The sequence below is a fragment of the Condylostylus longicornis genome, unplaced genomic scaffold (assembly GCF_029603195.1).
Source record: "Condylostylus longicornis isolate FDR11 unplaced genomic scaffold, ASM2960319v2 ptg000015l, whole genome shotgun sequence".
Lineage (NCBI taxonomy): Eukaryota > Metazoa > Arthropoda > Insecta > Diptera > Dolichopodidae > Condylostylus > Condylostylus longicornis.
Genome location: NW_026577984.1, coordinates 3276656 through 3301107, shown reverse-complemented (window position 1 = coordinate 3301107; position 24452 = coordinate 3276656). Strand labels below are relative to the sequence as shown.

At 25.1% G+C, this 24452-nt stretch overlaps 1 protein-coding gene across 3 annotated transcripts in view; it reads right to left on the bottom strand.

Moving 5' to 3' along the window:
* Nucleotides 1-24452, bottom strand: part of LOC129605811 (uncharacterized) — a 200554-nt gene that overhangs the window by 20257 nt on the left and 155845 nt on the right. For all 3 annotated transcript variants that reach the window (XM_055515769.1, XM_055515770.1, XM_055515771.1), the window contains one exon: nt 18291-18402. In XM_055515769.1, the coding sequence (XP_055371744.1) occupies nt 18291-18402 (112 nt within the window). The remainder of the gene's footprint in view (nt 1-18290; nt 18403-24452) is intronic.

The following is a 24452-nucleotide window of genomic DNA, read 5'->3' as shown; positions in this document are numbered from 1 at the left end:
ATTTCTGATTTACGGTTAAAAATTTATCCAGCTTCAATTTTCTTTAATTTCTTGCATAATTTTTTGTTAGTATTTAATATCAATTTTTAATATGTATATCTAAATAGATAATTTATTAAGGTAAATTGTGTATTGATGTTGTTTGCAAGTATGTGTATAAATTTATGCAAGAAAAAGCATTAAGTTAATTGTATATTCATATTGATCAAACAATATGTTTAGGTCATACAATTAGAACTGGTTCGCCAGTTTCAATTTTGTTTTTTTTTTTTGTTAAATTCTTTCAATAAAAATTTGGATTATTGCCAACAAATATACAAAAAAAAAAACTGGTAACTTCAATTTTTGGAATTAGAATTTGCTTTTCAATAAAGTTTTTGATGTAGTTCAAGGATTTTATTTTTATAAAAGAAGGTATTATATTTTTTGAAGTTTTTGAAAAAAAAAAATGTTTTTTGCAAATTCTATTTAATTGCAAAAGATTTTTAATTTTAAATGGAATATATTTAATGCAAGTTTATTTGAAGTTTGTTTGTTTGTAAATATCTATATTGTCTAGAAAATGTTAATAAGTTCTGCCAATAAAATTTTTGAAAGAAACTGTCTAGGTATATAATGTTATTAAATTAGAGTAATTTTAATTAAATTTTGAATGGATTTGCTATTAGAGCTCCAATATAAAATAAATTTATTCATTATTATTTGGTCTAGCTTGTATATTTGAAAGCAATATCTAAGTTTCAGCATGTTGGGTTCGCAATTTTAATTAGAAAGTTTTTGTTTGGGATTGAAAATGTAGAACTGCTAAATGATATTGGATTATTATTTTTATATGCATATATGCAAACATGCAAAACTATGTGACGATTTTTTATTAAAATTACGATAAAAGAAATGCATAATATTACTTCGGAATATAAAACATCAAGTATTGCTTCTGTAAATTGAATACAATATTTCGGAAAATAAATTTCACTTAGTGGCTTGAACTGCGCATTATGAGATAGGTATTTCCAAATTTTTTAAAATTTATTTTTATTTTTTTTAATAATGTAATTAAATTATAAATCAGGTTTTTGTTCAGGTTCAATTTTCAGGTTATAATACATACATTTATATAAGAATAACAATTATGGAATACAAAAATCTGCAAAAGATATTGATGAGTTTTTGATTTTCAATAATTTTAATTTTTTTTTCAAAATTAATTACTTTTAAGTTTCAACAATACGAAAATTACACTTTGTGAACGTTTCCTGACACCAGAAATAAATTTTTGCAACAGCAGTACTTCATTTCTTTTTATTTTGTTTTCACATCTCAACTTTGAATTCACCTTCAAGATTTTTCTTCCATTTGTGCTTTTTGTCAAAAACAAAAAACAAATAATGAAAAATGGAACAAGAAAAACAATTTATTTTCCTAACACCAACAAGTTCTAATTTTCAAAATTAATTAAAAGACTTACATTCTGTATTCACTTTTTGAATGGAAAACGATTATCCTTCCAAATAAAATGTGAGTGAAGAAATGAAAAAGAATAAGAAAATAAAAAAACTTCACAAAGCAGAAAAGTAAAACAAAAAAAGAAAAATGTGAAAAATTAAAAACTTCTCCTTCAGGGTCATCAAAGCAGATGTTGTCTTGAAGATAGAAATCTTTAATTAAAGGAAATTTTTTTTTTTGACAAAATGTTTAATAACTTTTCATTAGGAAATAGAAAAAAAGAACAAAAAAAAGCAAGATGTGAAATTGTAAAAAAAAAGTAGCAAATTTTATATTTGTTAAGAAAAAAAGCTAAGAAATCAAGATTTTTTCATGCACACTAAATTAAACACTATATACATAACAGCAGAAAGTAAAATTAAAAGGTTTTTCACAGATAGAAAGAGATAGAATGAAAAATATTACATTATTATCACTTGTTTTCTTTCTTTCTTTCATATTGTGTAGCACAACAGTCAATTGAAAAAGATGAAGAAAATGTGAAATTTTATAGAAAAAAAATTTTTTTTCTTTACTTTTTTAATCTGAATCTGAAAAAAAAAAATTGATAATCATGAAATAAAAATGAAGACAAAAGATATTTAAAAATGAAAAAAAAAGGATTAAAATGTAATGTTGTTCAAAAAAAAAATTTTCTTTAACGTTTCGTTACCTCCTTTTTGATGTCACCTATACAGAAAATAAAACCAAAAGAATGCAAAATAAAAATGAAACAGAAGTAACACATTAAAACAAAACAAAATACAAAAATATGAGAATAAAGAAAATCAAGGACTAAAACATGACAAAATAAAAAAAAAATCTCATTCTGATTCAGAGGTACTCTTAAGTTAGAACGCCAATATAATGCAAGAAAGTTTTACAGTGTAGAAGAAAAATCATAAGATGTGTTTATGTTATAAAAGTTGCAAGTCGCTTATTTACAGGCTCTAAGCTCTTAAAACATTTATTTCTTGTGCTCAAACACAATTTCTCTAGTTTGAAATTTGCTTATATGTTAATGAAAAATAAAATTATGCTATAACCAGAAAATTATATTAGCCCCAATACTTTTAAATTCGTTTTCCTAAAATAAGCGAATTTTGGTTATGTCAATGATGAAATATTCATGAATATTAAAAAAAGTTTTAAAACACTTAATTATATGTATGGTAACAAGGCTATATTAGCGTAATTGACCATAAAATTAATATAGAGAAAAAAGCTGTTATACATTTAGAATTATAATAGTTATATAACTTTTTGTTATCAAGAAATTGTTATACAAAGGAGATACTTCAAATGTAATCTGAGCAAATATAATCAACATATGCAATGCCTATAAATAAGTTAGGCTGTAAAAATAATTTTTTACTCAAATAAAGTTAATCTATAAATACAATTGGGTTCTATAATTTGCCATATATGTTAATATGAAAATGACAACTGAATATTGCGTAGTTCTAGTCCATATGAATTCTGCAGTTCGCAAATTAGTTTTTCAAATTTTTTATGTTAGGATAATAATTCCGTTTGAACTAGATTTCGTGTTTATCTTCAATAGGAGGACATCATTAATGGTTTATTAACAGAATAATTTTTATATTTTTAAAATATATGTAATTATTTACTCCAGTTTGGAAATTTGAATTTGGAGAATACAATAATATAGATTACTCTTAGGTACTGTGTAGCTCTTTTAAGTTGGTAAATTGATATTTTAAATATTATTTGGATTTTCTAAAGTATATAAATGGGAAATCTAACAGCTTCATGAATGCAAATGAAAAACAAAAATAAAAATATTCAGATTTCGAGGAAAAAAAAATAAAAAGTTTACAAACATTAAAAATTTTTTTATTTTTTCATTTCATTTTATTTGCATTTTTTTTTCAAATAAAGGAGATAAGCATCTACTTTTCTCACTCACTTTACTTAATATTAAAGATAAGGCGAAATAAGAAATAAAAGCGGCTGAAGTCCTTAATACAAAGAAAAAATAAAACAAGAAAAAAGAAAAAATGTTAAAGGAATAAAAAAAAAAAGGGAAAAAAAGAAAGGCCAAAGCGAAAAAATAAACAACATTTTTGTATTTATTTTGCCTTATTCTTTTGGTTTCTTCTTTTTCTTCTATGTTTTTGTATCCTTTTGCCTTTTTAAAAAGGACTTTATTGTGGATAAATTAGAATGAAAATCATTTGTATTCTTTTTCTTCTTTTTTGCTTTCTTCATTCTCAATTTTCATTTTTTTCTTTTTTTAAAATAATTTCCTATGTATTTTGATTTACCTATGTATATAAAAAAAATAATTTTTTTTTTAATGTTCTGGTGTCTGTCTATAGGCGATTATTTATTTTATGTATGTAAGTTTATGTATAGTGATGACCTAAAATCAACATACATATATATACTTATAGTCGAACACAATAAAAATGTAAATATATATTTTAGTTTTAATAATATAGGAAATTGTATATTAAATAACATTATGGTGTGGTGGGATAGTAGCAGCTGTCTAAAGACATTAAGAAATGTTTGAGGTTTTAAATTTTGCTACCCTCTTTTAATCATGGTTGATTAAGTAAATTGAAAAAAAAAAAAAAATTAACAAAAAGGAAAGGAAAGAAAATATACAAATGATTATGAGGGAAGTAAAAACAATGAAAATTGTGATAATGATTTGACCACATCGATTAATATTGGTTGATTTTTCAATGGATTTGATTTGGAATTTAAAGATGGCTTAGATTTTATGATTTTTAAAATAGAAATTAATTTTCTGAAAAATTCTTTTTTTTTTCCTTTTTTTTTTTCTTTTTTTTTCAGATTATATTATGGTTTATCCGAGTTCTAAAGAAATAAAATGGAAAAGAAGCAAAACGTATAATAGGATTTTATACTTCGATGCGATTTAGATTTTTATTTCGAATTGATTATATTATTGGTATATAATTGAATTATAAGATTTAAAAAAAATTTAATTTTAAATTATTAGAGGTCTCTGATATCTTAGCTCTTATTGAATTAATATTTTTATAGAGTAAAGTGTGTCTAGAATAATATGTTGATATAGCCTGCTGATTTTAATTATTTTAATAAATTTGAATTAATAAATTTTAAAGATTGAAGTTTTATTATTCTGGTGTATTAAAGATTTATTGTCAGATGACCGATATACGAAATGAAATTACGATAAGGTAATTTTTTTTTTTGGATAATGATTCTAAGAAGTTTTAATAATATGTAGCCTGTTAAATTTAAAATTTGCGATTGCAATTCAATATATAAAGCATAATAATTAAAGAGTGCAGAGCAGATATAATCACAAATTTACGAGTACAAATAAATCTATTTTGTAAGTTTTAGTGTGAGTCAAATTCTAACTAACTTCTTATTAAATCAACTCGAATTCTGAGTCGATTTAACTGTGTCCGCCGGTCTCAAGAATTGCATAAAAATTGAGGTAAGCTCAGCAAATGAAGCCCTATTTAAGTTGGATGTTATCAACGCAATAGTTCGGGTAGTTGCCCTACGACTTCAAAAGTTATTTGGCTATTTCTATTTCAGAAATTATCGAAGCCATAATATCGAAATGTCGTACAAGCAAATATATTATTATGGTTGTTATATGTAATAAAAAACGTTGAAATTTCTTGATTCCTTGTGGTAGCTGACATATTCTTAAGACTATTATTATTAAAATTACAGTATAAAAATTTTGCATAATTTAATATGATAATATGGTAATTTAAAGTTGCAGTCTATCCTATAGTTAGCTATATCATATTTGTTCGCCCATAGGATCACAAGTTAGTACGGGTATCACAGATTTGACATGATCAACTATGAATTGTTCTTTTATAAACGTAATTTTTATTCGCTTTGATATACATACGTTTTAAAATTATTTTGAAATTCAATCTTTTCTATATAGCCTTGATTATAATTTGTTTATGGTTACCTTTATGCCGTTTAATATTAAATTCCAATGTTAATTTTCAAGGTGAATTTTCTTTTATAATAGAATGTATTTTAAAAATTTTATTTATTGCACTGAAAAAATTTTTTCGTTTATTTGATAAAAACGTATATTGCTCTGACGAAAACGTCGTCGTTATAGGGTTGAATAATTAGAGCGATAAACATGACAAATCCTTTTATCACATTGACTCCTAGATGAATTTTTTTTCAGGTTGACAAATATCATCATCGTCTGAGTTTTCATCAATTTGAATAAAAAAATTATCCTTTTGACAGATATGTCGTAAACTATCCTTTTGTCAACTTGACTAATATTTTTCATAATAACAAAATGTTGTGTCAAAATAACATTTTCATATTGATTATTAGCTTCGTCATATTAACGACTTTTTTTGGCACAATTGCATACTGCTTCGTTTTTTGTACTATCCTTGATGCTAAAAATGTGATGAAAAATTTTTAATTCTAAAGTTTTTTAAATAATATATCAAACTGTATTTTAAAAGGATCAAAACTAATTCAACTGCACTTTAGGAAATACAGTTTAAATACAGTTTAAATACAGTTTGATACATCATTTAAGCAACATTAAAATTACGAATTTTTAATCACACTTTGAATCAAGGATATTACAAAAAGCGATACAATATGCAATTTAAAGAAACAAAATAAGTGTCCTTTTTTTAAGCCTACATTTTTAAAAAAGGAATTAAATTCTAATAAAAGAATTACAAATTTAACTATTAACATTTATGATGCTTTTATTTTATAAAAACAAGCTTTTTTAACAAATTTCTTGAATTATTGCAAGTCATTTATAAGACAAATAATATTGATATTTTCAATATCATAGTCTGTTTTTACATTAAAAAAGTATTTTTGAATGAAATGCCAAACTAAATTACATTCAGTTGGGTATTTTAAATTGAACAAATGAAAAATCTTAAAGCATATTGCTATAGCGCTTATTACAGATATCATTTTAAATTTAATGTCATCAAAGTAGACAAATATGTTAACTGGTCGTAATATTGTCCCCACAACAAAAATGCAGGGCTGGATAGGAAGTTTTTTTGCCTTTTTTTTCGAAAGTTCTTCTTCCATTTCCTCAGGTGTTGACACATACGATATGAAGCTGTTTTGTGAATCCTTAATAGTGTATCTTATAAAGCCTTTACTGGAATTTTGTGTTTTTACTTTAGCTGTTGGTGCTAAAATTCCATGCAAAGCGAAAAATAGTCCAGACCAACGCCCATCTGAAAAATAAAATAGTAAGTAATGTTCAAAGGTTCTGTTTTTATTTTATAAATTTTACTTTCGCTTAAGTTCTGGGCTTCATTTATTTCTTTAATGATGTTTATGCTTGCAACATCTTTCAATTTATCTTTAAATATATTTATTAATTTTCGTTGGAAATCTTCCAGGTTGAATGTAAAAATATCAAGAGCTTGTGGATGCAAGGTTTTAAAATCCATATCAATCTAAATGTGAATACATAAATATTTAATGAATTAATATAAAACTGTTAAAATTTTACTAGGAACGATGTTAAAAGTTGTTCTACGCTTGAGAGAAGAAATTTTAAGAACAACTTGTGAAGCAGCTTGCATGTATTAAGCGTTACTAAAATTATTTACATTTTTTTTGTTTCTGTAGAACTTACTAGTTTATATCCCAAAGGATTTTTATATTGCTTCCATTTATTTAAGATTTCTTCTGTTGAAGTACACTTCGCCATTTCTTTAATTCTATATTCTTTGGTTTCATTCCAGTGGAACTCTATTTCGGCCCAAGTACAGTTGTTTGATAGTATCGCATCTAAATGACTGCTAACATTTTCATCAATATTGTCATTTACAGATTCATCTGCGTCAGAAATTTATTAAATCATGATTTTATAACATTATCCTTTTCAATATTTTACCTTTATCATCAATGACTTCTGCTATATCCTCAAAGTTATGCCGTGTTCTTTTTGGCAAAATACCGCTTTTCTTTAAAACCCTTTGCGAGTTATAGAATTTTTCATAAATTTTACCTTTCGGCTTTTTTCCCGGAATTTTTAAATAGTAACAAACCTGAAAATAAGTAAATTAGAAGTAAAGAAAATTATTATACTCGTATCATTGAAGAAAAAATACTGAAATTGTTAAAGAAAAATTTTGCGATAATAAGTAAGATTACCAAATATTTTTGTTCTTGTGGAAATATTTGAACAATTTCTTGAGCAATTTCTTCAGCCAAAGATGTGCTCATCTTTATATTATTTTGTATCATATAAGAGATTATCAAATCAACTATTACTGTTCGACAGCCTTCATTTAAAGAATTATTATTGCTGTACATTTTTATAATGCTTCGTCCTTGAGATGATGCGTTCAAAATATGTTTAACATTTACAAAGGTATTTGTATCTTTAACTTTTTCATTTCCTGAAATTTCATCTTCTGTTGTTACATAAGATGATACAGTAGAAGCACATGCTACTTTGTGTCGTTTTAAATTATCTTCAAATAAAATTTGAATCCAAAGTGGAATATGATACTTTTTTGCAAGATATTTAATGTGATGTTTTTCCATTTTTGTAAGCATATTTACATCTAAGCCTTCCTCTGAAAATAAAAAAATTAAAATTTCTGATTTTTATATATAAATAGATAAAAATTTGATATTTTCAAGTATTTAAAAAATGATAAAAACTTATTTTACCTTCGAAAACTTCCAGCATATAACTCATATTCCATTTATGAAACAAAACTTCTAATTCCTCTACTTGCACTTGATGTAATACTTTTTTTGGAAACAATATCGTTTTCTCAACCACAGATCCTGGATTTAATATGACGATCTGTTCGGTTGCAAAATTTTCCAGTTCTTGTATGTCCTGCATTTTGTTTGGGTAATTCTACTAAAAATATACGATATTTAATATTATTATTGACTTTTTGGAAATGTCGTGAAATAGATATTATAAAGTGGCGTTAAAAATGTTCCTTTAGCCTTATCATTAGTACTCCTTTGATGGTACGGTGCAATGTAATTGGTGACGCTTTAAACTTACTTATTTCAATAAATACGTTTTCGGAAATTATTGTTTTATCCTCGTCTATTTCATAGGCACAATAGTGAGAATTATAAGTCTTTATAAGAAGTTCATCTAACAGCAAATAAATTTTTAAGCTTCTGTTATGTAAGAATATTTCTTTAATTTCCAAAACAGATAAACTTCGATCATATAATGTTAGAATCAAGTTCTTTTTGTACGAAGTTCCTTTATATACAATTTCAGTCAAAGCTATGATCTCGTCCGGTGGAATTTTCAATTTACATTCTATTAAACTTTCTTTAGAACTGCGAATAATAATATGTTTGTCGTCATAGCTAAAAACAGTATTTTCCTTTGTCAGTAATAAATGGGAAAATTTGAGCTGCCATTTTCTCGCTAATGTTAACGTAGTGTTTTTTCTAGAGGTGATAGAATTAGCATATGCTTTTATTTCTTTGTGTTTTGCTTCATATCTAAAGGACCAAAATTTTTTTGGTGGCCCAGATTGTTGTATTACAGTTGGATAGTGTGTGAGTAAATGGTGTTTAGGTTTTAAGCTATCTCCGAAAAGCTCGACGTATGCTTTATTATGTTGTTCAATCATTTCTCGTAATAGCATGATTTCTTCATCATAAAAACAGTCATTTAATAAACAATCCACAATTTTTAAGAAAAGAAGAAAAAAATTCCAAACAGGATCATTAATCGGAACTAAGTCTCCTATCATAAGTGGAAAAAAATTTAAAAAACATTTCATTTCACTAGCCGTCATTTTAAATTTTGAGCGCTGAAGATGATTCATCTGAATTGGTCCTGAAAGGTTTCCTATTTGCAAAGATCCGTAATTGAAGTTCTGTTTTCGCAAGTTTAGATCTTCAAGAGAAAATATGTTTATAGTGCTGATATAATATTTTATTATATGACTTAAGTTGTAATGGCAGATACCCTCGAAAATATCGTGCATTACATCAACTGAATAATTATCTGTAACATGGAATGACGTTATATTATTGAAAATAGAATTTTGAAAAATGCCCGTTTCTTCATAGGAATTAACATTTAAATCCATGTCGTAGTTTTCACAAGTTCTCATAAGTTTAGAGTTCTCAACACCGACAATTTGAGTTGCATTTTTATTCATTTTACAGAAACGGCAAAAATATTTTCCAGAAAATGATTTACAAAAATCGCAAATAGAATTTATACCCAAGTTATCGCCCACAATAAGGCCCAAAATAAATCTGACTTTTACTGGACCCTTTGAAGTTTCAATAACAACACCTTCGTTTTCCAAATCATTGATTTCTTTTATTAAATACTTTAGTGATGCATTATTACCAAAATGTTTTAAATTCAAGGATTTTATAAAACCAGCTACAAACACATCCCGTAATTTAGACATACTGTTTGTTAGAGGAAAACTGTAATATATACCGCAAATAGATTCGGTATGAGTTCCCAAGGGGTTGTTAACTTGAAAATCATCAAAATATAAGAAAAATGGAACACATATATCATTACAATATTTTTCAATTTTTTTTTTCCACAGTAGTCCTTGTGTAAAATTTGAAATGAAATCTGCATTATTTTTATTTTGGTTAATATTTCTTAATGTGTCGTTTAAAATATTTTCTTTTTCGAAGTACTTTTTGAATTGAAACTTTAAGGGCATTAATATCCCTTTGGTATTTTTTTCTTTATAATTTGATTCACCGTGTTTGTGAACTAAACTTATTGTTGAATCAATGGTAAATTGTACTAGTTCATCTGAATAGCTATTAGTTTTTAACCACTTTCGCAATAAAAATTCACTTTTACAAGATTTAAATGGGTTAGCAATAGTTTTTTGAAGTTTATGCACCAAAACTTGTTTTTCGCTTTCGATTATATCAGATGACGAAATAGCAGTTAAACAAGAAGAAATAGGTTTAAGTAACTTTTCAAATATAAGCTTTTGACAATTTTCTACATCTCTTCGAGATGAATGATTATTATTGTGCAGAAAAAGGCTGAACTCTGCTGCAGATTTATCCCAGGAATCTAGTTGTTGTGAAGCTGATTTAAAATTATCATCAAAGGCAACGTTATTCAACAGATTTAATGAACTAGTGTTTATTTCCGATACTGATTTCGTTGTGGAATTTTTAACAGGCTCGTAAATAGTAGACTGTTTTAAAGATTTTTGAACAATACGCTTCAAGTTAGAGATTTCGTGCTTTCTTTTCCAATGTTTATAATAGCTTTTTAAACTGCTGAATAACTGGAAGCAATCCTTTTCGCAGCACTTAATTTCGAATCCGTTCAAAATACTATGAACATATTTCAAATGCAGTTTCAGCGATGTGTACGTAAAATCACTTTTTTTGCATATATAACACCTTGCCATTCTTGGAAACAAATCTAAAAATTAGCAAATATTTTTCCAGTGGTTAACACTTTTGCAAACCTACAAACTATAGCAAAGAAAACCAAAACCGCTTTTATAAAACAGGAAATCAGAATCATGCAGGTAAAGATATTAATTCAAGTAAAGATTTTTTAAATAAAAAAAATCTTTTAAAAGAATTTTTTAAATAAAAAAATATAGGAAACAATAAATGAAACACTAAATAAAATGTTACAAACAACAACAAAAATTCAAAGAGAAGGGAAAAAAACTAGCTTACCTTTAATTTCTGATTACTATTTTGTTTCAACTTCTTTTATCACTTTTATTTTATATATTTGATTAATTAATTTTAATTTTGTTTAAATATTCTTAACTTTTCACTTCATATATTTTTTTAAGCAATTATTTGCGATTCACTTTTCAACAAGTATAAAACCACGTCTTTACCGCTAGAAAACTTGTACTTAATGACGCTGCTTTAAAAATTTCGTGCGTGTAAGAGCATGTGTGTTTTTTCTTTTTTGGTTTTTTTCTTTTTGACAAATTCTTTTTCAATCCGACACCCTCTTTTGTTTACTTTGTGCAAATTCTTCACATAGACGAAAACTTAATCAATTTGAATTTTGCTAATAAGATTTCGTCAATATGATAATGCAAATCGGTATAATGAAGCACACTTTTTCATTATGAAGAAAAAATATTCTTCAATAGAACAAAATTTTATTCAAATTTTAATTTACAGTTTAAACACATTTTTATGAAAATATTCGACATTTTAACATAATTATCGTCATATTAACTATTTATTTTGTCCTATTGAAAAAAAATTTATTTTTTTCTGTAAATATGAATAACTGAACTTCATTGCAAAGGTTTTTGCCTTTTACATTTATATTATAATCACTTTGACAAAACTTTATTCCTAATGATTTTTTTAATTCTATTTGACATAAAAAAATCTTTAAATTGAAAATTTTTTCCATCAAACTTGGACGAAAATTTTTTGTCAATAAAACGATATTAATTTTTTCAGTGTGACAAAATCTATATTAAAGGTTTCTTATATATTATAATTTATATTCTACATATCTATTATGTATATAATGCGTGCATAAGTTTAACTGTTATTTGAAATAAGCAAATATTTTATAGTTATCTTTAAAATGCGGGCATTCTGCAATTATTTGCTTATTGAATAAATAATAATGACAACTGTACAAGGTTTTTTAGATCATACATAACATAATGTGCAGTATAATTTATTTTTTCAAATTCTAATTTACCTTAATATATATAAATGCAATTCATATCACTTTTATATTATACAAAAATATTAGAATAGCTAGAACAAAGTATGTGTATTAATTTAATGATGGCATTTTTATTTCTTTTTGAAATGTTGAAATTTATGTGTTTAATATGTTTTGTTGATTGTGCTGTCATAATTTTCATTTAAATAAAATATTTAGAAAAAACAATTTGTATTCTTATTATACAAAATTTATGAATCTAAAATTTTTTTAAAATAAATGCTTTTTATGTGCGAAAGTTAGAAAAATTATTTTAATTTAAATTATTAAATATAATAAATAACATAGAATATCTAATACACGAGTCCCTATGGAGAAAATGCAATGTAATAAATCGTGATGAAAATGGTTTCTTTAATTGCTAAAATCTCGTACACGTTTTTTGTATGTGCAATTTTCTTATGCACATAATTTGTCCTAAAATTTTATAAATTAAAAATGATGTGTTTTTGTTACATGTTTTTGGTATGTTTTAGAGACACAAAAAAAAGTTTTTTTGTTTTTAATGAATTTAAAACTAACGAATGAATGTTTTGTCTCTAAACTTTTTAATGAAGTTTTTTTTCTACATTTACATACATACATATGTATTTTATATGTTTTTATTATTTTTAATTAAAATTTGTGTGTATGTTTTTTAATTTTTATCTATTCAGTTTTTCCTGTTAAAATTTTTAATCCAAATTCATAAAAGAGAAAAGAAGAAATCTAGAGCATTTTTTTTATATAAAATGATTTGGTAATAAAAAATTAAAGTAAAATGATTTAGTGATAAAAAAACTGGGATGTTTGCTCAAGAGAGATAGAGATGGAACAGAATGTGTTGAGGTTCTCTATCGAATGTTTGGTTTTTGTTTGGGTCTAAAGCATAACCATTGTTTATAACGATAACAGATAATAAAGGTTTGAATAACCATACAACTAAAACATACTGTTTGTGTTTGCAGATTTGAAAAATTAAAGAAATCGTTAATGAAAAATGAGTTTATAAAAAATGGATGATTTAAGGTGCATATGCACGTCCAATATCGTTTTTTGAATTTGAAATTAATTTTTTAATAAACTTTAATTTTTTTACAGAAAAGTGTAGTGGAGACAAGTAAAATTAAAGTTATGCTTAAATACAAGCAATGCTTAATTAATTTTACATATAAATTGAAATCTTCAACGAAATTTCATCATACAACAAAAAATTTGATTTCATGTACCCGCGTATTCTTAACATTCCAATTATCACAAACAATCTTTTGATTATCCGGTATAATATTGATTTACGCTATTTTACATAACGTTGACTTCGACTGTTTTATCCCAGTGCAAGTTAAGTATTTTGTAGTTAAAGCGGAGATTAAAATGTAATCAATTATTTTGAAATTATTAATAATTTTAATTTTATTGGCTGTCGGCTCTATTAAGAAAATTATATATTTTCAACAAACTGTTGCAAAATATTGCTGTTTGGTACCACAATAGCAAACTGCAACAATATTTGCAATACAAATTTTATGGCGAAATTTCTGTTACCTAGTGATTTACAGCAGGATAAAAGGATGATCCTCAGATCATATCTCAGAAACTATTAAAAAACTATATGGTGGCCAGATTTTAAAAGCCTTAAAAACAAATCATTTATAAATCAATTAATTGCAATTCATGCATTGTTTTATTAATTCATTGCTGACACATCACTTTGATTGTAGATTTAATTTAAAAAAAAAAATATTTTCGTCCTTGAACTTTATTTTAATAAATTGAAAAAGGTGAGTTTGTGCATTCAAAGAATATTACTTTTTTAATAGAAATTCTTTTATTATTTATTATTCAAAAAAAAAAAACATATACAATATGTTATACTCGTATATGCAAATATGTATGTATTATAAAGAAATTTATAAAAATTTTCCACAAACCGTAAACAAAACGAAAAAAGAAAGAAATAAACCCATGGAAAAATAATATCCTTTATTACTTTAGCCATATATTTAACGTCCAATATATTTAATGTCGTTCCAAATAAATACGGTTCGTTTTCATATCCTTAAAAGTATATTTCGTTTTTGTTTGTGATTTCGCTTTATACATATGTATATATAATATTTATATATAATATATAATATGTATATATAATGTATTTAATATTAAATTGCTGGTTTTCTTATAGCTTTATCAATATACCTATGTGTATATAAAATAATATGATTTTTTCCTTGTTGTGACTTAAAAATTCATTCCTATTATGAATATTATAAATTGTTTTTTTTTTTTTTTATTTCTGACTAAAATTTTTGAGGACATTGTATTTATATTAGTATTTTTTTTTATGTATAATATTGTTTGTGTATCATAGTCGTGCAATATATCGTAAGTATACATTTATATTTATAAATATAAAATGATACTTCAATATCTTTCAAATGGAAAAAAATGTTATAAAATACCATATGACAAGGACACAATATTATAAAAGAAAAAAAAAAAAAGAAATGAAACATTGCATATAAAGAGAAGAAAAATAAAAATATCAAAAAGGAAAATGAAAATGAAAAGAAATAAAAGATAAAAAAAAAATTGTATAACGGTATATAGTCAGGTTATCTTTACAATTTGGCATAAACAAAATTGTCATGTCGAATCGTTTATTGTTATACTTGTTTTTTGTTTTTGTTCTTTTATATTGTTTTTCATTTTTACATTTCAAATGTTGCTTATTTTACTGGTTTTTATTTGGTTTTAATAAGATGGAAAGAAGACTTGAAACTTATTTTGTTTTTATCTATGTACTGTTTAATGCAATGTGTGTATTTTAATGCAATGCTTAGTAATCTTTTGCTTTATATATTCAATTAATTTTTATTCATATTCATATTATGTGTAAGTGAAGTAGAGATTTTTAAATACATAGGCCAGCTGCGACATAAAACCAATATGAGAGAGAGAAAAAAAATTAAAATTTATATTTTATTCTTCAGTCGTTCCTTTTATTTAATGTGCATTCAAAAACACATTAGATATTTAAATAAAAATTTTTTTAATTTTATCGTAACATTGTGTGGAACGGTCCCAATTTGATAAACGTGCGATAAGGATTGTTGCTATTGCGTAGTTTAATGGCAATTATTTAAAATTTTGTCAAAAAAAAAGCAAATTTGTAGGAAAAATACTACATGAGTCGCCTAAATGTATGCAATGATTTTGGAAAATTAAAAAGTTATTTCTTTAAGATTTACGCTTTTAATAATATTTTTTAAAAAACAAGCTTTCTTCATGATGTGAATTTCAATATTATCAAATAAAACGTTTTGAATGCATAACGATAAATGCAATCAAATGCAACGTTTTGAATGATCTAACGGTAAATTATGATCTATAGTTAATACATTTTTCTTCCATATGGCATTCAAAGCATAAGTTGAGTGATAGAGGATTTTTAAGATTGCATACAATTGTATTGTTACTTTAAAAGGCTCCTTGCAAAAAGGGTTAGAAAGGAAATTTTTTGCTGTGGCTACTATTACCACAAACAGTAATAGACAAGAGTTATAAATTTTTATGACTGTAATAAATTCTTGAATAATAAAATACACTTTTGGACTTGAATTTTTTAGATGGTTTTAGTGACTTCTTGCTTCACCAACACAATTACAACATTCTTATTTGTTTGTGCTTTTGTGCAAGTGCTTTCAAATTTTCACAATTTGTAATTATTATAACATCAAATTCAGAAATCGCAAAAAAATGCTAGTTGGGTTTTTTTTTATTTTTTTTCTGTTCTTTTCTGGAGGAATAAGAAATTTGTGAGAAAATTTTTTTATTTACTCATTGTATAAAATCCTTTAAAGGAGCTTTTATCCTTGATATACATTCATATGTTTTGTTCCTATTCTTTTTTTTATCGCAGCAACAGGATATTTAAACTGTTTATGCACATGTACATGCATATATAATTCTTGGATAAATTTTTAGGCGATTTATTTTATATTCCACATACATATGAGATTATTATAGACCATATACGTATGCATATGAATGTACTTATATATGTATATGAAAGGATTATTAAAGCCAAACTAAAACAAGGACATTTAAAGAGTATATAGAAACAAAACGAAGAGAAAAAAATCAAGATAGATAAAGTGTAAATGAATTTAAGTAGAAGTAAGCGCAAAAGAAAAAAAAAATGAAACTTTTAAGACGACATATTTTCGATGTTCAATTTGGTTTTTATTTTTATTCTCTCTTTTTAGATGGCATCTACACTTCATATATATTATGTATATGTGACTACATATGAGCATAATACAGAAACTTTATAAGATTACAAATATCTTAAAAAGAAATTAATATAGGGATCGGAGACAAAAGAAGTGGAAAGTTGATACCTTGTCATCTCATTGTGCTACATGTTTATTTTGTATTTTATGTTTTATTTATTACTTTCATACTGATTTTTCTTTATTATTCTTCGTTTTTGCATTATGTTTTTTCCTCCAAGGATTTACGATCCATAGTTTAATTTGACTGTGTGTTTAAGTAAGCATTAAAGCATTTATTTTGTTTCTTTGTTATTTTTATTATTGTTATTTTAAGCTGAAAAATTTAAACCCCATCAGTTAGAGAGAGTGAGTATATTTTCATAAGAACATGCTTTTAGAAAATTTCAGTTTTTGTTTTTTTTTTTTTTGGATTTTAAATGGATTTTGTATTTTAAAGATGCGGATTTTTTGGTTATAATTTTTTGTTTTACAATATTTTTTTATATAGTTATGTGTGTATATTTTTTCTTATATGAGAAGTTTTCCGTTTTCTTTTTTTCCTTTTATTTTTTACTATGCTTAAGGATAAAATTACGTATTCAGGGGGCTGTTTGTTTTTAGGTTTATTAGTTTTTGGTATTACGAAGAAAATGAATTAAAAATACTTAATGTTGTTTATCTTATATTCTTATTTTGTTTTCTTAATTGTTTCATGAACTTTTGAAGAAACTATATAAATTATATGGAAAATAAATAGTTTTGTAAATAAAGTGGAAAACTTGAGTGAAGTTAAAATTTTTCGTGTTTGAAAACGAAAAAAAATAGTGTTATTTTAAGACTTATATGTTAAAATTTATTAATATTTGAGTTAGTTTGTCTCTAAATTTAAAAAAAAAAAATGTGTTTTCCTTACACTACTTATAGTGTTTTCCTTTTATTTCACTTACAGTGTTTTTCTTAAATTTTTCTAATTTTTAATATGTATACAAAAAAATAATAATTATTTGACTAATTTTCCCATATTCTTTCTTTTTAAATTGAGTGATTACTTTATTGTAAAATTTTAGTACATATGCTGGTTAATTGAACTCTGTTCGACTTGAAATTACGGGCCCTCGAAATCCGGAAAAAGCTCTTTTCTGAATGATTATTGTATCGAAATCACAAAATTTTTTAAATTTCACAAATATCAAAATTTAGAGATTTACATTTCTCTACTGTGAAACAGCATAGGAAAACATAACTAGGACAATTTCGTCATCAAAATTGTAGGCGTTACCTGAAGTCTGTCTTTTTTCGAATTTTTGACATGGCTTATTTCTTAGACGGTGAGATATTGAGATATATAGAACTCAAAAATTATACCAGTTAATAAGAATTAATAAATTTTTATGCTGGAACAAAATAAATTTTGACTTTCGGTCGCTTCCAAGTTACTGTCTCTTATAATCGGAAAAATTAAATTTTTCGGGTATTTATTTTTCTGAAACTGTATAGCTCTTCCTATACAGAAATTCTCATTAAAAAAAAAAACTAACGGTAAATAATGTTTTCCCATCGGTATTTGTACATATTTTTTCTTACGCTTAATTTAATATCGAATACTACTATAACGTTAACGCTTATTTACTGCATAATATAATTTTAGTGTGTGGGTGAATATAATTTATTTATAGAAAACAAAGAAGTATTGGTACAGTTGCTTTTACTATTTCATGGATAAATGAGAGTGAAATATTGATAATTATTTTTAATAATCAAGAATAATTTTAATATTTTTAAATTCAAATAAAAAATAGCAAAAAAATTTATTTTCATATACAAACCTTTGATCGGCACTTAAAAAATTTCTAGGGAATGTTATATTTTCAGGACTTATCACAGGATAACTACCCGCTTTTAAGTGTAATGTTACGTCACGTGGCTGGCATACTCTCTCTGCAATATAAAATTTTTAATTATTTCTTTTTAAATATTAAGACAAATATATATGTGATTATAGTCGATAAAAAACGAAATAAATTGTATTTAATGAAAATTTTATAGAAAAATATTGTGTGAAAGGCTAAAACAAATTGCGAATAACACGAGACTATTTTAATATACAATCTTTCGAAAAAATAATTATTAAAAATTGGTATTTAATTAATAAATAAAATAATAATTAATTAGTTTTTTTTATAGTTTTAAGTATTGAGTGTTTATGTACACATCATAATCAAAGAAAATTAGACATTACAAAGCATTTTGGTCTTTTAGCAGAAGGATCTCGGGTTCAAAGCCCAGCTTTATACACATTACATCAAACATATTATACAAATTAACTAATTGCCATATTTCAATAATATCCAATATTAAAAATAAAAGCAAAATGAAATAGTAAATATCAATAAGATTAAATATTTAATATAAAAGTACGGTAGGCTCGTCACCTACCTAGTAAACTCTATGATGTAAGAAACTGGTGTTCATGGTTATCTACAATATCGTGCACCAGCCCTATGCTGTGATAAAACTGATATTTTTTTAATTTTTCTAAGCAAAAAGCATGTTCGAGGCGAAATTTTTATGTTAGTCTATTTATCATGTCTATGTACATGTGTCATCAAGATGGGTGTGCGAATGATGTTTCTTTAAATAAAGATTTTTTTTTATTTTTCATCTTTTATGTACAAATAATACGATATGAATATATAGTTTTTCATCATTTTCCAAAAGCATAATACTAAATTTACAAAGATAAATTTACATAGTTAATTTTTTAGTAGGTGCTGCTATGTATATGTAAATTATTTCAAAGAAATTTAAAATAATAAATTCATTTATTTATTCCATGTTAGCTTATGTTAGATTATTTATTTTTCAAATGTTTTTTTAAGGGTTTTAGGCGATTTTATTCCACGTAATATTAGAATTTTTTTTCCTCGGAAATTTTCCTTTTATGCTACATGAGGGCAAACGAAATACTTATGTATTTTATATTTAGATTTTTTTTTGAAAAAAAAAAAAAATTTTTTTCTGAACTTCTTTGATGTGTATTCAATTCAAGCCTTAAAGTAAACATCATTTATAATATTCAAAATGTGTAAAATGCAAGAAGAGAAATGACGGTAAAACAAGTAAAAACGTTTCAGTCGGTATAAACCGATTGAATTATACCCTGCACCTTTCGTTGTTGTATGGCAATTACTCAAACCTGTGAAATCATTCTATAGAAACTTCACGGATATGTCTGACCTATAACTGGACACACAACTGCCAAGTTTCATGAATCTGACTTTATTATTTTTCCAAATATTTAAAATAAGCTTTTTGGCTTGTATGGAAGCCACTCGAACCTGTCAAGCAATCCCACCAACACTTCAGAAATATGTTTGACCTATAATTGGACACACGACTGCCAAGTTTCATGAATCTGACTTGATTATTTTGCCGAATATAAAAAATTTGCTTTTGGAGTTGTATGGCAGCCACTCGAACCGGTGCAGCTATCCCATTAAAATTTTTAGAGCATATGTAGAATATAATTGGACACATGTATACAAAATTTTGTATTTGTACCTTTATTAGTTTTTGAAAAATTTAAAATAAACTCTTTGAGTTGTATGGCAGCTACCCGAACCTGTCAAGCAATTCCACTAAAACTTCGCAAATATATCTGATCTATAATTGGACACACAACTGCCAAGTTTCATGAATCTAACTCTTTTATTTTTCCAAATATTTAAAATAAGCTTTTGGACTTGTATGGGAGCTACTCGAACCTGTCAAGCAATTCCACCAAAACTTCAGAAATATCTTTGACCTATAATTGGACACACGACTGCCAAGTTTCATGAATCTGACTTGATTATTCTTCCAAATATTTAAAATTAGCTTCTGGAGTTGTATGGCAGGCACCCGAACCTGTCAAGCAACTCCACTAAAACTTCAGAAATATATCTGACCTATAATTGGGCACATGACTGCCAAGTTTCATGAATCTGACTTTATTATTTTGCCGAATATAAAAAATTTGCTTTTGGAGTTGTATGGCAGCCACCCAAACCGGTGCAGCTATTCCATTAAAATTTTTAGAGCATATGTAGAATATAATTGGACACATGTATACAAAATTTTATATTTATAGCTTTATTAGTTTTCGAAATATTTAAAATAAACTCTTTGAGTTGTATGGCAGCTACCCGAACCCGTTGTCCGAATTGGTCCAATAACAATAGGGTTCGTCCTTGGCACAAAAGAAGCAACTTGTGAAAGTTTGGTGTCGATTGTATTATTCGTTTTTGAGTTATCGTGCGATCGGACGGACGGACGGACGGACGGACGGACGGACGGACGGACGGACGGACGGACGGACGGACGGACGGACATGTCTAAATCAACGCAGAATTTTACGCTGAGCAAGAATATATATATATGTCCATACCGCAGATGACTCCTTCAAGTAGTTACAAACTCCATACCAAAGTTAATATACCCTTCACGAAGTGCAGGGTATAAAAAGTGAGGATAAAAAAACATAAAAGCTAAGAAGAGCAAAAATACGGGAAAAAATTAATGTTTATAAATTGAGATTTAAGACTTTTTAAGTTGATCATGAAAAATAATAGAATTTTTTTTTTGAAGATTTCTTTATCCATAATAAAATACTTCAATCATTAAAACAGTCAAGTTTTTATTTTTTTAGCTATAAGATTATTAATTAAGTAGCTCCCTTTTTAAAATTTTACGCTTATATTAGAAATTTTTCTTCTTCCTTTTGCCCAATTTGGACATCATCAAAAGAAGTATGGAATGGAGTATAATAATTTTCAAAGTAGGAATTCAATTAAATGTTAAAAAGGAAAAGAATGTTATTAATAAATAATACGAAATGCTTAAATTATGCAATAGAGTTGCCAGTAGTAAAATAAAAATATATTAAAATGAGTATATTATTTTTCATTTCATGGTTCCAGCCAGAATTAATTTGTAAAAATAAAATTGGAGGTACATTTAATATCTTCATTTTTAAAATAAAGAAAGTGAGTCTGCCTTACATTTTTAAGAGCTTGTTTTAATTTCAAGGATCATTTTCAGAGTTATCATAGGATAGATACGAAAATGTTGATGTGCAGAGTCTTTACTTCTGTCGAAACCTTTCCAAGAATATTTTGCCTGATGGCTTTGTTTTCGTGTGTTTAAATTTGTTCTATTATAGAGGGTTCCATCTTCATGCAAAAACATTTAGTCCTGTTTGATAATCATGTATTATAAATTTATTTTTTTCTGCATAACACTTAAAGCGTCTGCTTAAAAAATCTAAAAATAAGAAAATACTGAAGAATAAACATAATTTTATAATTTATTGAAATTTAAAATTGGCAACTCGACCATCAATTGAAAATTTTGCTTATTTTTCTGTTCTTGTTCATTCTTTTTCCTTTTTATTTCACAAATTAATATTGAAAAAAAAGAACTTTCTTATCAAGAACGTCAACAAGGATTACCAGTTTGTTCAGATTTATTTTTGCAAATACCTTAAATTTCTGGTATAAAAGAGAGAAAAAAAAGGAAGATATATGAAAATATCACGAGGATGAATATTGATACGTTTTAATGCACAAGTGTTTACAATTTAATGTAAGTAAAAGCAAATGAATATATATATCTTGTTACACATATGTATGTACACACAATGTAAACGAGTTAATATGAAAGTAAAGTATATTAATTTATTTTTGAGAAAAGAAAGAGTGAAAAGATTGAATTTGGAATAAGAATTTCAGGAGTATTTATGAAATTTAAAGAATTTTCTTATATTGGGTTTTTATTATCAAAATTATTCATGTTATGTGTTAATTTATGAGTTAAATGTGTTATGTGGTTGTAATAATAGAATTTTTCTTAAATTAATTTTTTTGCGCCCAAAATATTATTACAGACATATAAATTATAAATAGTCGCAATTTTTTCATGTATTTATGGTGGTATAATTAAACTGAAAACTAATTAAAAGTAACGTTGTTATTCATCTGATTTTGTCATATGATGTACATTTCAGCTAAGAAATCAAAAAACTGTAGTATAGGTGCGGAACTAGTTATTATTGTTTTCGATGTTATGAACTAAGCTCGTATTTTAGGGCTTGAGTCAAATTTAATGCTCAGATTTTGATGTGGGGGTCAGATTATTTGTTTATAATCACTGCGTTATCTGTTTTAATTTAACATTACTTTTAAGTTATAGTTAAGTTACTTTACAAGAACCCACAATACCAGAAAATAAATCCGCTTCTGAAATTTATTTAATTGAAATTATACTTAAATAATAGTTTTGCTTTTAAATTTTCGTGTATCCAGTTGTCGCGCTTTGTAATTTTTCACGAGAACAAACTCTTTATAATAATTTTCTTTTTAATTATATTATAATAATATATTTTTATATAAAATATATTGCAATGAAAATGTATATAGAAAAGTTTTCTACTCTCATTGAAATTCCAATTTTAATAATTTTGAAAGTTTACCTGTTGCTTAAGAAAAATTAATTTTTTAAAAACTTTTATTAGTTCAAACCATGATACAAAATATTTCTTAATTGCCATACAATTTATATTATAAAATAAAATTAATTAAACCCATATATACCTACTCTATATAAAATATGAATTGCAAAGTACCTATTTTGAATTTTCTACTTTAATAAAGGGATTATATTGAAAACTGAAATAGAATATTCAAAATGAAAATTTCCTTTTTGTTTGGTTATACAATAAAAATTGGATTTTTAATTGAAAATTTTGATTTGCGTTTTCTTTGGAGAGAAAATTTTCATTTTTGAAAATTGTAAATATTTTTGATTGAATTTTAATGTCCTTTTTATTTTGTTTTTGTCCTCTTCAGTGATTAAATTAAGGAATTTTCTATTTTTATAATATTTTTAATATTGTGATTTATTCATGATTATATTTTTTGTATTTATAGTATTATTCTGTAAACGAAAATTGTTTTTTTTTTTAAATATCTTACAAATATTGTAAATATTTTTACATAAAATAGAAAATAACAATAGGGAAATATAATATTATAGAGAGAAAATAAATGAATTTTGAGAAATATGAATTTGAATATCATTAAATATAATATCCAAAGTTTATATAATTTAATTTATTCAATATACTCGTATTCGATATTTGATGATATAAAATTTTAAATTATGTCACTGAATTTTTTGTTTAATTTGGTTTGTTACATTTTAAGGTATTTTTATTAAATTTTGTAAATAATACCCTATTTATACAAATATCTTCTTCATGTACACACATAAATTTGGCTCGGGTTTACATAAAAAGGAAAGCAGCAAATTGTACTGGATAAATTTGTTTTATACACAGTTTGCTATAAAATATTGGCGAAAACGAAAATATCAGACAATTTAATATGATCATATGATAATTGTAGTTCTGTTCCAAAATATTTGAGTGAACAAGGAGCACAATGTTCTTTTCTGAACTTCTATAAAAATTACCAGCTTTTTCTTTACTCCGAATTCAATATTTTAAAAACTTTATTTGCTCTTTAATAAATTTAAGATGGTATTTTAAGGAAAAGACTTCTACAATTTAATATAAATGATATAAATATATCATTTATATTAAATTGTAGAAGTACGATGATATAAATGCGAGAATGTTTGGTATTGAGTTTATGCGAAAAATGGTTTCCAATAAATATTCCACTACCAAAATTATTAAAAAGACTAATTCACATGAAAATAATATTAACGTAAAACTGTTTTTTAATATTTGTTTATTTGGTATAAAAATGTCTACAGTTTGCAATAAAATTTACATATTAATATTAGTATACAAGTTTATCGTATAATAAGAAATACATATGTATATGCTTTTACGATGTTATGGCGATCACGAACTTCTTATCACATTTGAAAGTTCAATTTAGAAACGATATCTAAATCTATAACGTTTAACAGCTCTATAATGATAT